General features: G+C 35.0%; 1 protein-coding gene across 1 annotated transcript in view; it reads left to right on the top strand.

Moving 5' to 3' along the window:
- Nucleotides 1-12,868, top strand: part of Gtf2b (general transcription factor IIB) — a 31,001-nt gene extending 18,133 nt beyond the window's left edge. The window contains exons 3-7 of the mRNA XM_026403329.2: nucleotides 4,571-4,704; nucleotides 8,384-8,530; nucleotides 8,663-8,792; nucleotides 9,966-10,247; nucleotides 12,444-12,868. Coding sequence (XP_026259114.1) covers nucleotides 4,571-4,704; nucleotides 8,384-8,530; nucleotides 8,663-8,792; nucleotides 9,966-10,247; nucleotides 12,444-12,577 — 827 coding nt within the window. The 3' untranslated portion in view covers nucleotides 12,578-12,868. The remainder of the gene's footprint in view (nucleotides 1-4,570; nucleotides 4,705-8,383; nucleotides 8,531-8,662; nucleotides 8,793-9,965; nucleotides 10,248-12,443) is intronic.
- Nucleotides 12,869-14,693: the final 1,825 nt, after the last annotated feature.

Below are 14,693 nucleotides of genomic sequence, written 5' to 3'. Positions count from 1 at the left end.
TCTATAAAAGATTTTATATTGCAATTTTCTTCCAGGGCAACTTTGTGTGTGTGTATGTGGGGTGGTGGTGGGGTGCTGATGTTTGAACCCAGGGCCTTGTGCATGCAAGGCAAGCACTCTACCAACTGAGCTATATCCCCAGCCCTCTTCCAGGGCAACTTTTTAAAATACTATCTCATTTAGATTTCTTTAAATGGAACTTCTTTTAAGTCTTTATATTTTTTTCTGAATGGTCCTGCCCTATTTCTCATTACTCTTTCATTTAATCTGCTAGGCTAGTTGTAGTTTCATGGTATGTTATGTAACTTATTTTGAGAATTCCTTACAAATACTGTTTTGAGCTGTTCAAAAAGGGAATGGGGGCTGGGGTTGTGGCTCAGTGGCAGAGTACTTGCATACTTAAATAAGTTTAAAAAATTTAAAAGGGGGGGGGGAATGGTTCTTAACACAGTGAGTCTTTTTTTTTGTGTGTTTGTTTTTAAGAGAATGTTGATAATCCCTTCAAAAGGCTGAATTCATTATTTTTTAGGTTATTCCTTGATGTTTACATTTGTCCCATGAAAGAGTAAAGTGGGATCTTTCTGAAAATTTTGTGAAAGATCCTCACAGGGGCTTAAAAATATCTGAGACACAATCTGTCGATTCCATCAAAGTCACAATAACAAAATGGAGTAAACTACCTCCTCCCTGCCTCCACCTTAAAGCCCAACACTGGAAACCAGTGGATAGTTTGAGCTATCCTTCCTACAAATAGTGATTCTTGAATGAATCATTTAGATCAGTCCCATGTATGTGAAAAAATTACATTACTGCCCAGTGCTGGGTTTTCTATTTATACTATGAGGCTATTATTATTATTATTATTTTATATCCATTTTGTCCCTTTTTTGGCAGGGAGGATACACCAGGGATTGAATTCAGGGGCCTCAACCACTGAGCCATGTCCCCAACTCAAGGTCTCACTGAGTTGCTTAGCGCCTCTCTATTGCTGAGGCTGGTTTTGAACTTGCTATCCTCCTGCCTCAGCCTCCCGAGCCACTGGGATTACAGGTGTGCACCACCAGGCACGGCCATTTTATCTTTTTTTTTTTTTGTAAGACAGTGTGAAGCAAGCAGAAAAGAAACTCATGATAAAGTACTTTGGGACCAGAAGGAAAATACTCTGAAGTATCTTGGCTTACTATTGCTTTATCTTTGCATTTGTAGAGAGACTTAAAAGATGTGGGCATACTTACCTGCATTTTCATTTGCCATATTCTCTTAATACATTAAGAACTCAGGGGCACTCAGCCACTGAGCCACATCCCCAGCCCTATTTTTGTATTTTATTTAGAGACAGGGTTTCACTGAGTTGCTTAGCATCTTAGCTGTTGCTAAGGCTGGCTTTGAACTGATGATCCTCCTGCCTCAGCCTCCCAGTCCAATGGGATTACTTGAAAGTTGTAAATTGCCAGGCATGGTGGCATGCACTTTGTAATCCCTGTGATTCAGGAGGCTAATGACAGGATGATTACAAGTTTGAGGACAGCCTGGGCAACTTACTTAGCCAGTCCCTGTCTCAAACAAAATTTAAAAGAGCTGAGAGTATGGCTCAGTGTTAGAGCTCCCCTGAGTTCAATCTCCAATACTGCAAAAATAAATAAATAATAAATAAAATTGTAAGTTAATGATTTGATTGTCATCATTAATCAAATGATGACATTTGACTTTTCAAAAAACTTTTTGAGTCTAGTAACTAGATTTAAAGGTCACAGTAATTTTTGTCTCATGAATGTTTGTTTTTATTTTGTTAAATGGGAAGTGGGATTCACTTTTAGCCCTTTGAAAATATAAGGGCATGGAAATACCATGGCATCACTTTAATTGGTATATGATATTAATGGAAGAACATTTTGTCTTTAAAATAATGTTCTGGTATATTATTATATAAAATTTAATGAAAAGAGCTTGTCAAGAAAATTAAATCTCTTTGAGACATGGACTTGTTGGTTAATGTTGTAGTAAGGTTTCAGTGTATGATACATTTATGATACTTTCAGGTAAGTTTTTTAAATCAAATTTTTATAATCAGAATTCCTTCTAAGTTAGTGATATTTGTTACCATGAGGAGAAAGCAGAAGAAACTGTGACAATTCTATCCATTTAACGTTTCCTCTTTTGGGCCACATGCTTGATCTGATATGCTGAAATTGCTTTTTATTTTCTTTCTTTCTTTCTTTTTTTTTTTTTTTTTTTTTTGGTAACAGGGATTGAACTCAGGGACACTCAGCCACTGAGCCACATTCCCAACCCTATTTTTGTATTTTATTTAGAGACAGGGTCTCACTGAGTTGCTTAGTGCCTCCTTGCTGTTGCTGAGGCTGGCTTTGAATTCATGATCCCCTTGCCTCAGCCTCCCGATCCGCTGGGATTACAGGCATGCCCCATTGCACCTTGCTGACTCTGAGATTGCTTTATAACTGATGTCCCTGTGTCTTCCAACCCTGATGGTTCTTATTGCATATGAGAATGGCAGACGAGCACCCTGCCTAAACTAACTCTTGTGACATGGACACATATTAGTCCAGGTGATAATCTACTTACAGATGATTTGGCAGTTCAAAGAAAATTGAATCTGTCCAAAGCCTTCAGGAATAATCATTCTGTTGTGTGATTACCTATTCTTTTAAATATCACTAAGATTAGATTATATCACTGTACTGTTTTGTGGCATTTTAATTAATGTATTATTTTAAAGAATTTAATCTTTATTTATTTATTTATTTTTAATGTTGAACCCAGGGCCTCACCAGTGCTAGGCAAGCACTCTATCATTGAGCCACAAGCCCAGCCCCTTAATGTGTTTTTTAAAAGACTTAGAATGATATATAGTTAAGTTTCTCCTGTTCATTCCATTCTCCTTCACTGTCCTACTCATAAATTTCTGCAGCAAAGCACTTGGATACTTTTAAAGTCTAATATGCAGATTAAAGTTTTAAAACTGAAGCTTCTATCATCATCCACACCAAAAAGGGAGAATGTCTCCCAGCTTTTTATTTTCTTAACTATAAATAGCTAATATTGAATACTTAAAGTAGAATTACTTTTTAAGCTCCTTATGTGGGCTATACAGGAGTATTTGCTTATTTTATCTTTAGTCTTCAAAATATAACATTATTGGAGAAGTTTAAAGCCGAAAATATAACATTATTGGAGAAGTTTAAAGCCGAAGAAATAAAGACATAGAAATGAAGTTAGTCCATGGCTAAGCAACAAATGGCAGAGACCATACTCTAATTATTACATTAACTGTCAGTACCATAACTTCTTTTAAGTGCTACAGAAGATGATTTCTGCCATTCCATTCTCCTTTCTGCATGTTATATATACACAAAGATGAAAATGGTGTGGTTCATCCTTTCATCTTTTTCACAATTCATTGAAAGAGTTCATCTTTTACAAATGCACTACAGAACAAATTCTGGAATCTGATATACAGTGCAGTTCAAGCTGTGTGATCTTAGGCCAATTAATCTCCTTTTAAAAGTGGCAATGAAAGTAGTGCCTACTTTTTAAGGCCATGAAGATTAAATGAGAACATTTAGAAAGGATGCATGTGTGTTACCTCTTTTCTACTCTGAAGATATTACCAACCATTAAGCTTTTTACCCTAAAGCAGTAATCAGATTTACTCATATCTGGTGTTTTGATATGACATACTTTGCTGCTGCTTCTTTGCTCAAAAAGAAATTTGCTTATGTGGCTTTCTTCTCACTGCTTGTAGGCTTAATGTTTATTCTGTATAGATTATTTGGTCAGAAATATTTTTCTTTTTTTTTTTTTTTTTTAAGAGAGAGTGAGAGAGAGGGGAGAGAGAGAGAGAGAGAGAGAATTTTTAATATTTATTTTTTTTTAGTTTTTGGCGGACACAACATCTTTGTTGGTATGTGGTGCTGAGGATCGAACCCGGGCCGCACGCATGCCAGGCGAGCGTGCTACCTGCCAGGCGAGCGTGCTACCGCTTGAGCCACATCCCCAGCCCCCAGAAATATTTTTCATCAATTAGTTACTTACAAGCTTAGGCTTATTTTCTGCAAATCATTCCCCATGAAAACTTGGCTATATTCCTATCTCTTTTTAATTTGAGACAGGGTCTCACTAAGTTGCCCAGGCTGGCTTTGAACTTGAACTTCTTTTGCCTCAGCCTCCCAAGTAGTCCATTCTGAATAGTTTGTACTGTTATTTTTCCATGTCACAGTTTTGTACAAAATTTAATTTTGTTTTAAATTATTATTGTAGTGTTTTATCTTTACATCACACATGAATGACTTTATTATTTTGACTAAATCTTTTTCTTCTAAGAGTTATAATATGAATAATTATAGCATAATGTTTAAAGAGGACTGTTACTGAAAAGACATAGTAGTTAGAGTGCTTCAGGACTGATGTTTGAGACATGACCTTTAAGCCAGTACCTGGATGTCCATGTTGAAATTTCTTGGGAATAAAAAGCATTGGTATAACATTAGACAGTGTTGGTAAGTAAATCCTACCTTGACAGGATAATTTAGATATGTGCTTGTATTTTTAGGTGACCGGGTTATTGATGTGGGATCCGAGTGGAGAACTTTCAGTAATGACAAAGCAACAAAAGATCCATCTCGAGTTGGAGATTCTCAGAATCCTCTTTTGAGTGATGGAGATTTGTCTACCATGATTGGCAAGGTAATACTCGCAATCAGCAGGAAATACCTAGTGCAGAGTGACCGAAGACCCGGGAGTTTGGGATCTTTGCAAAAATATCAGACACTGGTCTCATTGGGGAATATTGGCCTGGTAATAAAATTTGCCAGTAATACCACTGTGGATGATGGCTGATTAGTGTGTTTTTCCATCTTGGAGGGGAGAACATCAAATCAAAATTATAATATGTATGTATGTATGTATTTATTTTGTACTGAGGATTGAACCCAGGGACACTTTACCACCACGCTACATCCCCAATCCTTTTTATCTGATTTTTTAAAATTTGAGACAGAGTCTTTCTAAGTCGCTTAGGGTCTTGCTAAGTTGCTGAGGCTGGTCTTGAATATGCGATCCTGCTCTCAGCCTCCTGAGTTGCTGAGATTTTCAAAGGACTGGGGATTACTTAGCTCAGTAGTAGAGCATCATAAAGTTCCATCCCCAATACCATACTTGCACCCCGCCCCCTCAAGAAAAATTGTCTTCTCCCTGTACACTAAATACTTAATAGTTAAGGGTTTCATGGAAATGTAGTATATAGAATGTGTTCAGTAAATGGTGGTGGTAATTATTATATAAGGCAATAGCATAACTTCCCTGATAGCCTGATTCTCTTTACTTTGTAATCTGAATTGGAAATAGTGGTGAAATATTTTGCAAGATTAATCAAGGGGAGGGGCTGGGGATGTGGCTCAGGCGGTAGCGCGCTCGCCTGGCATGCGTGCGGCCCGGGTTCGATCCTCAGCACCACATACCAACAAAGATGTTGTGTCCGCCGAGAACTAAAAAAAAAAAAAAAAAAAAAAATATTAAAAATTCTCTCTCTCTCTCTCTCTCTCTCTCTCTCTCTCTCGGGTTCGATCCTCAGTACCACATACCAACAAAGATGTTGTGTCCGCCGAGAACTAAAAAAAAAAAATAAATATTAAAAATTCTCTCTCTCTCTCTCTAAAAAATAAATAAATAAATAAAATTTAAAAAAAAAGATTAATCAAGGGGGTGTTTACATTTTAAGATATTACTATTGTGTACTGTGCAGTCCTTTTCTTCTTTTGTGCAGTCCTTAGGGTTGAATTTGGTAGAACTCTACACTGAGCTACATCCCTATCTCTTTCTATTTATATTGAGACAGGGTCTCACTAAGTTGCCTGGGCTGACCTCCAACTTGGCTTGTTGCTTCAGCCTCCCAAGAATACATATTCTGTATTTAAGAAAGTATCATGAAAAAAACCCAGGTTATTAGGTATTTTTTGCATGCTGTAATGGATAAAACTGCATATCAAATTTGGACAACATGGTATATAAAAGGTTAAAAGTTTACAGTATTAAATCCAGAAATATTTTTAAGTAGATTATGTCTGCATTTGCTTTAAGCCTTATGGGCTTGGAAAAAAAGCATACTTATAGGTATTTTAAAATGTAAGATTGTAACTAATTGACACTGTGACTTTTTGTTATTTAATTTTTCAATAGGAAATACATGATTCAAAAAATGTATGACAGGGCTGGGGATGTGGCTCAAGCGGTAGCGCGCTCGCCTGGCATGTGTGCGGCCCGGGTTCGATCCTCAGCACCACATACCAACAAAGATGTTGTGTCCGCCGAGAACTAAAAATAAATATTAAAAATTCTCTCTCTCTCTCTCTCTTTCTCTCTCCTCTCTCACTCTCTCTTAAAAAAAAAAAAATGTATGACAGGAACATATAGTAAATTTTCCTCACCCTTGACCCCTAAACTCTTGAGTTCCCACTGCAATACCTCTTTTCTGCCAGAAGTAGCCACTATTATTAGTTTCTTCTATATTCTTTGAAAGTTTTATTCTTATTTTAATATTTATTTTTTTTATTTTTAGGTGGCCACAATATTTTATTTATATGTGGTGCTGAGAATCGAACCCAGTGCCACATGCATGCTAGGCAAGCACTCTGCCACTGAGCCACAACCCTAGCCCTGAACGTTTTATTCTTACATGGCAAAAAAGAAAAATTTTAAGATGCTACATTTATTGTAAACTAAATTTTTATATATATTTGGGAATATTTCTGGACTTTATCTGTTCCTGTTTTGGTCTAGTTAATCAAATGCCGTACCACACTTTTATATCTGGTGGCATTAATCCTCATTGCTTTTCTTTTTCAGTGTTTTCTTCACTAATCTTTTCTATTTAAAGGTTAGGATCACTTTGTTCTGTTTTTCAAAAACAAAGCAAAACAAAATCTTTTTGATTATTTTTACTGGGATTTTGGTTATATTTATTTACAAAATGATATAGGGAAAATTGACTTATTGATATATCTATCCAAAAATATGGTATGGCTTTCAATTTCCTTAATTCTTATGTGTCCATTAGGGATGTTTTAATATTTTCTTCATGAACATCTTACATATAAGTGAATTTCCAGAATTTATTTTTTACATTACCATTATAATTGGAATATTTTCCTTCATTGTCTTCTAACTGGTTAAATGTGTGTTGGAAGGTGTTGATTTCTGTTCATTAATCTTGACCTGTGACTTTAATGAATTATTTTTTTATATATTTTTTAGTTATAGATGGATGCAATACCTTTGTTTCATTTATTTTATTTTTATGTGGTGCTGAGGATCAAATCCAGTGCCTCTTGCGTGCCGGGCAAGCGGTCTACCACTGAGCCCCAGCCCTAATGAATTCTTTTATATTACTGATAACAATGGCAGTTTTTTAGTGATTTTCTTGAGTATTCTAGGTATACGAAGATATTACTTGCAAATAGTTTAATCATTTCCATTCCAAATTTGTATTACTGTTTTTCTCTTACTTAACAATATTGGCTACTTTTTCTAGTATAGTGTTACAAAGTGGTTGTTGAAGGAGGCACCTTTGTCTTGCATCTACTTTATTGGTAATCCTACTAATGTTTTTTCATTATTCGTAGTGCTGGCTTTGGCCCTTGGAGAGATATTTCTATTGTGAAGAAATATCCATGTGTAGTATTCTATGAAGGTATCAAAAATGAATTCTGGCTGGGTGTGGTGGCACATGCCTGTAATCCCAGCAGCTTGGGAGGCTGAGACAGGAGGATTCGAGTTCAAAGTCAGATTCAGCAATGGCGAGCTATTAACCAACTCAGTGAGACCCTGTGTCTAAATAAAGTACAGAATAGGTCTGGGGATGTGGCTCAGTGGTTGAGTGCCCCTGAGTTCAATTCCTGGTATCTCCCCACCCCCCAAAAAAATGAATTCTGACTTTTTTTCATCTTTTTTGGTACCTTTGGAGATCATATGAGTTTTCTTCTTAGATCTAATATTATGATGTTTTATTAGATTCTCCAATAACACATATTTTGCATTTGTGAAAGTCTCCACTTGGTCATGATAATATTAAAAATGTATTCTGTTTTATAATATTTGCTATTTTATCATATTTATAAATGAAATTGGACTGCTTTGTTTTCTATTTTCTGTGGCCTCAAATAATTGTTCAGAATTATATATTCCTTAAGTGATAAAACACCTCTTTAAAACATCTTAACCTGGTACTTTTTCTATTTGAGGGAAAGGTAGGATGCACAGTGCAAATTTCTTGGGCTTTTGGAGTCAGATTGTATAACTTGTATTTTCATAGAAATTGTTCATTCAAGTTTTCTGAAAGTTTCTTGCAAGTTATAAAAATGTTTTATAGGGTACAGGAGCTGCAAGTTTTGATGAGTTTGGCAATTCTAAGTACCAGAATCGGAGAACAATGAGTAGTTCCGATCGGGCAATGATGAATGCATTCAAGGAAATTACTACCATGGCAGACAGAATCAACCTCCCTCGAAATATAGTTGTAAGTTTTTGTCTACCTCCTTTAAGCCATTCTGGCATTGATTTTGCATAATTTAGTGAACATATGCAATTTTGATATTGTAACTAATTAAATGGCCTAGAGTTAATTAAACTTAGTTTCTCTGTTTTGAAGGATCGAACAAATAATTTATTCAAGCAAGTGTATGAACAGAAGAGCCTTAAGGGAAGAGCTAACGATGCTATAGCTTCTGCTTGTCTCTATATTGCCTGTAGACAAGAAGGGGTTCCTAGGACATTTAAAGGTGAGTTTTTAGTTGCATAAAGTAACAGACCAAAGTCAAGCTGCTTTGATACTTAGAAGCCAAGTCCTGTCTTCATCATTAGGTATAGTAATCCACCTGAACATTATTTGCCAGCGCCACTTTATTTTGTTCCTTGACAACAAAAACATAAAGAGATCTTACTGACCATGTTCTTTTCAAACTGTTTTCCCATGTAGATTTGTTTTAAGTCTATGTTAGGCCACTGTGTTCTTTGCTAGTAAGATATTTTGATGGACTATATTTTATGGGTTTATGGCCTGGCATCAAAGCTATAGTAGGCTCTTTGTAGGAAGTCAGTACACTTGATGCATAAAAACAGCTGTCATTTCTAGCATAGATCTTTCTCTATAGGTGTAGGAGTCAAACCTTGGAAAGCATCAGTGAGATTTTTTTCTTTTGAGGTATATAGTATTTGCAGTTTAACACTTAATTTAGAGGCTTTGAGATAATTGGTATTTTTCATACAGTTTGCAGTTACCCATAAATATATGACAACCTATTCATAGTGTTGTCATGATACATACACTGACAAAAGTTTTGTAGCTGAAGGCTGAACTTACTCTTCATTCATCTAGTTAATATTTATTAACATGTTTTAGGTCAAAGAAAAGAAGTGATGGCCTTTATCACCATCTTTTGTGTTGTTACTGCAACTAAAAAAAGAAGTTTGTTAAGTTTATTCTGAAAGTGCTTGGTAGATGAATATTTAGGATAAGGGTGTTGAATATTTATCTCATTTAATTATAGCCTGTAATCGCAGGAATTACATGCATACATGACTTTGTGTAGCTTGAGAAATATTCTTTAGCTAGAGTATTTTCTTTCATCTCCTTGGTACCCTCCCTATAACAGATTAACATATAAATACCCAAGAAATTTTTGATTAAAGATGTCTATTTGCATAAATTGAAACTGTCAAGAAGTTAATATTTTCAAAGATTAAGACCTAAATTTAAAAGTGTGGTGAACATTTACATTAACCAAGAAATTTTAAATTAGCTCAATGGGAAATATCACTGAAAGGATTAGGGTTTCATCTTTAGTCATGGTTAAGATTTTTTTTTTTTTTTTGCAACTGCAGTGTGTTATTTAATCAGAAATGATAGGTTTTTAAATGAACTATATGGCTTATATGGATTTTTTTTCTTTTAGAAATATGTGCTGTATCACGAATTTCTAAGAAAGAAATTGGCCGATGTTTTAAACTTATTTTGAAAGCTTTAGAAACAAGTGTGGATTTGATTACAACTGGGGACTTCATGTCCAGGTTCTGTTCCAACCTTTGTCTTCCTAAGCAAGTTCAAATGGCAGCTACACATATAGCCCGTAAGGCTGTGGAATTGGACTTGGTTCCTGGGAGGAGCCCGATCTCTGTGGCTGCAGCAGCTATTTACATGGCTTCACAGGCATCAGCTGAGAAGAGGACCCAAAAAGGTAGGGGTTTTCATGAGGAATGTTGATAATGAATTATGAAGGCTAAAGTATGTCTTTTTCCATTTTATGTGTGAAGCATTTAAGTATCCAGAACCCACACTTCAGAGGTAGTTCCTCAGCAACAAAACATAAAAATATCAGTATTTTGCTTTTAAGTGACTCATAAATAAAAATGTTTGGAGGCACAGCTATGTACAAACTTTTTTTTCCCATTTGAATTATATAATTTTAATTTGTACATTGTTCATTCTTTTTTAAAATTTAATTTTTTTACATTGTTCACTTTTTTGTGAGTTCTCTGTAATTTTTTTTCCTTAAATATTCCTGATCATTTTGAGTCATTTTTCCCTCCATAAACTTAACCTTTTTAAATCTTGGGAGGGGCAATGGGAAATGCTTTATTTCTAATAGGCTGGAACATGACCCTGCTGATTAACACACTTATCAATATTGTTGACCATAACCTTTAATGTTCTGTGAAGCCTGCTTTTTTCTCCTTTTGAACCATATTCATAATTTCTTTTTTTTTTTGAGAGAGAATTTTTTAAAAATATTTATTTTTTAGTTTTCGATGGACACAACATCTTTATTTTATTTTTATGTGATACTAAGGATTGAACCCAATGCCCCGCGCATGCCAGGCAAGCACACTGCCGCTTGAGCCACATCCCCAGCCACATTCATAGTTTCTTAATGAAATTTCTGAAATACATAGACATAAGTAGTTCAACCTTCTATAAAGTCATTTTTAAATTTAGTGTGGATTTTTTTTAAAAGGCACAGTCTTTTTTTTTTTTTTAGTTGTAGATGGACACAATGCCTTTATTTTATGTATTTATTTTTTATGTGGTGCTGAGGATCAAACCCAGTACCCGTCATGTGTGCTAGGCAGGCACTGAGCTACAACCCCAGCCCTCTAGGGAAACTTTCAACCAGAAGTATTAATCATTTTTGCAAGTATATATATGCAAAAATGGATTACTTCTATGATCCTCAAAAAATTTTATGAAGAAAAAGGAGAGTCAATTCTAAATTTTAAAGTGGGTTCATGAATTACTGGCTTAAGTAACTTTGTAGTACTTGATTCAGAACAGCCTTTCACCTCAGCTTAGGCTATACTTTGATGTAAGTAACAGATGGTAACAGAAGAGTGATTAGAAGGGGAAAGCCAGCATTAATTACGCAGGTATACCATTATCCATTCCCTTTGTCCTCTACTCATTTTTTAAAGGCTAGTTTAGATCCATTTTTTACCTTTTATATTTATTAAGAAAGATTTAATCTACTTCTTTGGATTCTTAACAGACTAGAAATTCTCAAGTGTCTTGAGTTCAATATATATGCACAATATATACTTCTAATAGTAAAAAAAAATCTATAGATGCTTGATCTCTAGGAAAAAGGAGGTTGTAGAAAAATATTTATTATTTCATTTTGGTTTTAGATGTTGCAGATAAACTTTCAAATGTAGAAAGAGACGATGAATTTCTTTTTTTCTTTTTTCAGTACTGGGAATTGAACCCAGGGGTGCTCTATCACTGTGCTGCATCCCAAGCCCTTTATTTAAATTTTGAAAAATTTTGAGACAGGGTCTCATTAAGTTGCCCAGGCTGAGCTCAAACTTGTGATCCTCCTGCCTCAGCTTCTCAAGTAGGTGGGATTATAGATGTGTGCCACCAGACCTGACCTGGGTAGTGAATTTCTTTATAAGAACATATTTCAAAGTAAATGGATGAAGACACGAATTGGTGTGAATATACTTTGTATACAACCAGAGATATGAAAAATTGTGCTCTATATGTGTAATAAGAATTGTAATGCATTCCACTGTCATAAATAAAAATTAATTTAAAAAGAACATATTCATGGATTACTCTGTGATCCTGAAGAAGATTTATAAAGAAAAAGAGTAGTCATTTTAAAATATGGTCAATATAATGTTTATCACTCATAGTACTATGCCCTGAGTTGTTTTACATATATTAAACATTATAATACTGTAGACAAATTTTAAGGTAATAGGTGCTACTGCCATTATTGTTATTACTGTCTTTAACTCCTGTTTCTTGTCTTTCAGTTTGGATTCCCATTATCATTTTTAAAAAAATCAGTATTTTTTAATTTTGTTTTTCACTTTGGTAGTAGAAAGGAGGTGGGAGGAAAGATATACTTAATGTTTTGATTTTTGTCTTTTAGAGATTGGAGATATTGCTGGTGTAGCTGATGTTACAATCAGACAGTCCTACAGGCTGATCTACCCTCGGGCCCCAGATCTGTTTCCTCCAGATTTCAAATTTGACACCCCAGTGGACAAACTACCACAGCTATAAATTGAGGCAGCTAATATCAAACTTTTATGTACACAGAACTTTGCCTATTGTACATAGCCTATACAACGTGCTGGGTTGAGCCTTTAATGAGGAAAACACATGGTACGCATTCCAGGGCTAAATATTATTGCTTGGCATTCTGTATGTATATACTAGTGCAACATATTTAATGATTTGAATTTCTTACTGAATTTGCTTTCTTTTGTAGTGATCTAGGAAACTGTATTTTGGAAGATACTGAAATTATGTAATTCTTGAATAAAACATTTTTCAAAACTAAATTTTTTGTTACATTTACATGTTATATGTAATTTATAATATATAATTTTAAATAATGCGTATCACTTCTATTGATAGAGGTCGTTATTTTTCATTATTTTTCTCATATATTTAGGGTTTTAATTTTAATAGTCATGGAAATAAAAAAAACTTTCAAAATGATTGTTAACATTTATAACATATTTAGTTTGTAGTGTGAGAGATTTATTAATATATGTTAAAAAATAAGAAAGAAGAGCTGGACCCTGAAAGGCACCAGTGAAAAAGATGTAAACTCTTTTTCTTAATGAACTTATCAAGCAGAAGGATGATGCTATTAAGAATAGCAACAGCAGATCAAACAGATTTTAGTTTGGGATGTGACTATTTCATTTTGTAAAATCTGCATATCTACAATTCTTTTTTATTCTTAGTTATGCTTATTGGGACACCTATGAAGTAATGGGTCTTTAAAATGAAGATCACTGGTCCCTGGGAGTGTGCAGGAATTTTTAAATGAGCACTGTTATGTGATTTTTTTGATGTGGTGGGTATTTTGCTTATTTTTCTTTAGAACACATTGATTTAGGGTCTCTCAATTTCCAGGCACTGTAAAGGAAGGCCAAGAAAGTGTTGCTGTTTACCCACTAGGATAGTTTATACAGGGAACTTGTGTCTATGATAGGCATCACCTATGTAAATTATTGCTCTAACAGTGCTGTGATTCTCACATATCTGAATGGACATTAGCACTAGATGTGGCCTAGTGGTTGGGTTCAGACCCTAGTCTGTAAAGGGACTTTTTCCTTTTGAAGCTCAGACTTTTCACTGCCATCCTCGTGACCATAGGAGGAAGATGGTTATTGGGACCATGAAGACAAATGATATTTCTCTCTCGGAGAAAATGCAGGATCCTTCACAGTACTGCTTAAAAGCAGTGGAAAACCCTAGGGAAATAAATACCAGGAGTACTATAATCTATATACAGGATTAGAGGTCTAGTGAGGAAATGCACACTCCAGGCCAATAGAACTCATCCCACCCAAGGTGAGACCTAAGAAGAAGGAATCTGAACCGTGTCTCCCTTTCCAATATATTGATCCCCAGCACCTCTCATCCCCACATGCCTTCAGCATTGCCCTCGGGAGCAATAGGCTGTAGTGACAAACCACAAAACTCCCAGTTCAGTGAAGGCTGCAATCCGCAACCCAGCTAGATCTCAAGACAGTTATTTTTGCAATTATCAAAGGTCAGTACATTCACATGATAGAAGATTTGGAAAGTAAAATATGCATAAGTTACCCAGAAATAACTATTTTTTTTCCTTTTCAGCTGTTTTGCTGTGTTATTTTCTTAAACAGTTGATTCAGGTGTGGTAATATGACCTTTTAGTATTTTTTTTCCTGGTTAAAAATGTATTGGGGGATTAGAAAAATGCAGATAAATAAAGGAAAATAAAAGGCTAACCCTGCCATTTAAATTATGTCAGCATCTTGGTCTGTTCCCCCCACACACACACATACATTTTTTATTGGTGCATTATAGTTAGTTGTACATAATGGTGGGATTTGTTGTTATATATTAGTACATGCACAAAATATAACAATATAATTTTGGCTCCCCAGCACTTCCCCCTTCCTCCCCCTTGTCCCTTTCCTCCACTGATCTCCCTTTGATTTTCATGAGATTCCCACCTTTCTTTTCCTTTTTCTTTAGCTTCTACGTAAGAGAAAACGTATGAGCCTTGTTGGTCTGTCTTGTTTTCTGTACATTTATAAAATCAGGATCAAGAGAACTGATTTTTAAGATTAATTGGGATACAGGGTATGTTTTTGTTTTGTTTTTGAGAATAAACATA

Source organism: Urocitellus parryii, chromosome 11 (assembly GCF_045843805.1).
Source record: "Urocitellus parryii isolate mUroPar1 chromosome 11, mUroPar1.hap1, whole genome shotgun sequence".
Lineage (NCBI taxonomy): Eukaryota > Metazoa > Chordata > Mammalia > Rodentia > Sciuridae > Urocitellus > Urocitellus parryii.
Note: the sequence above shows the minus strand (reverse complement) of the source record. Positions and strands in the feature narration are given on the sequence as shown.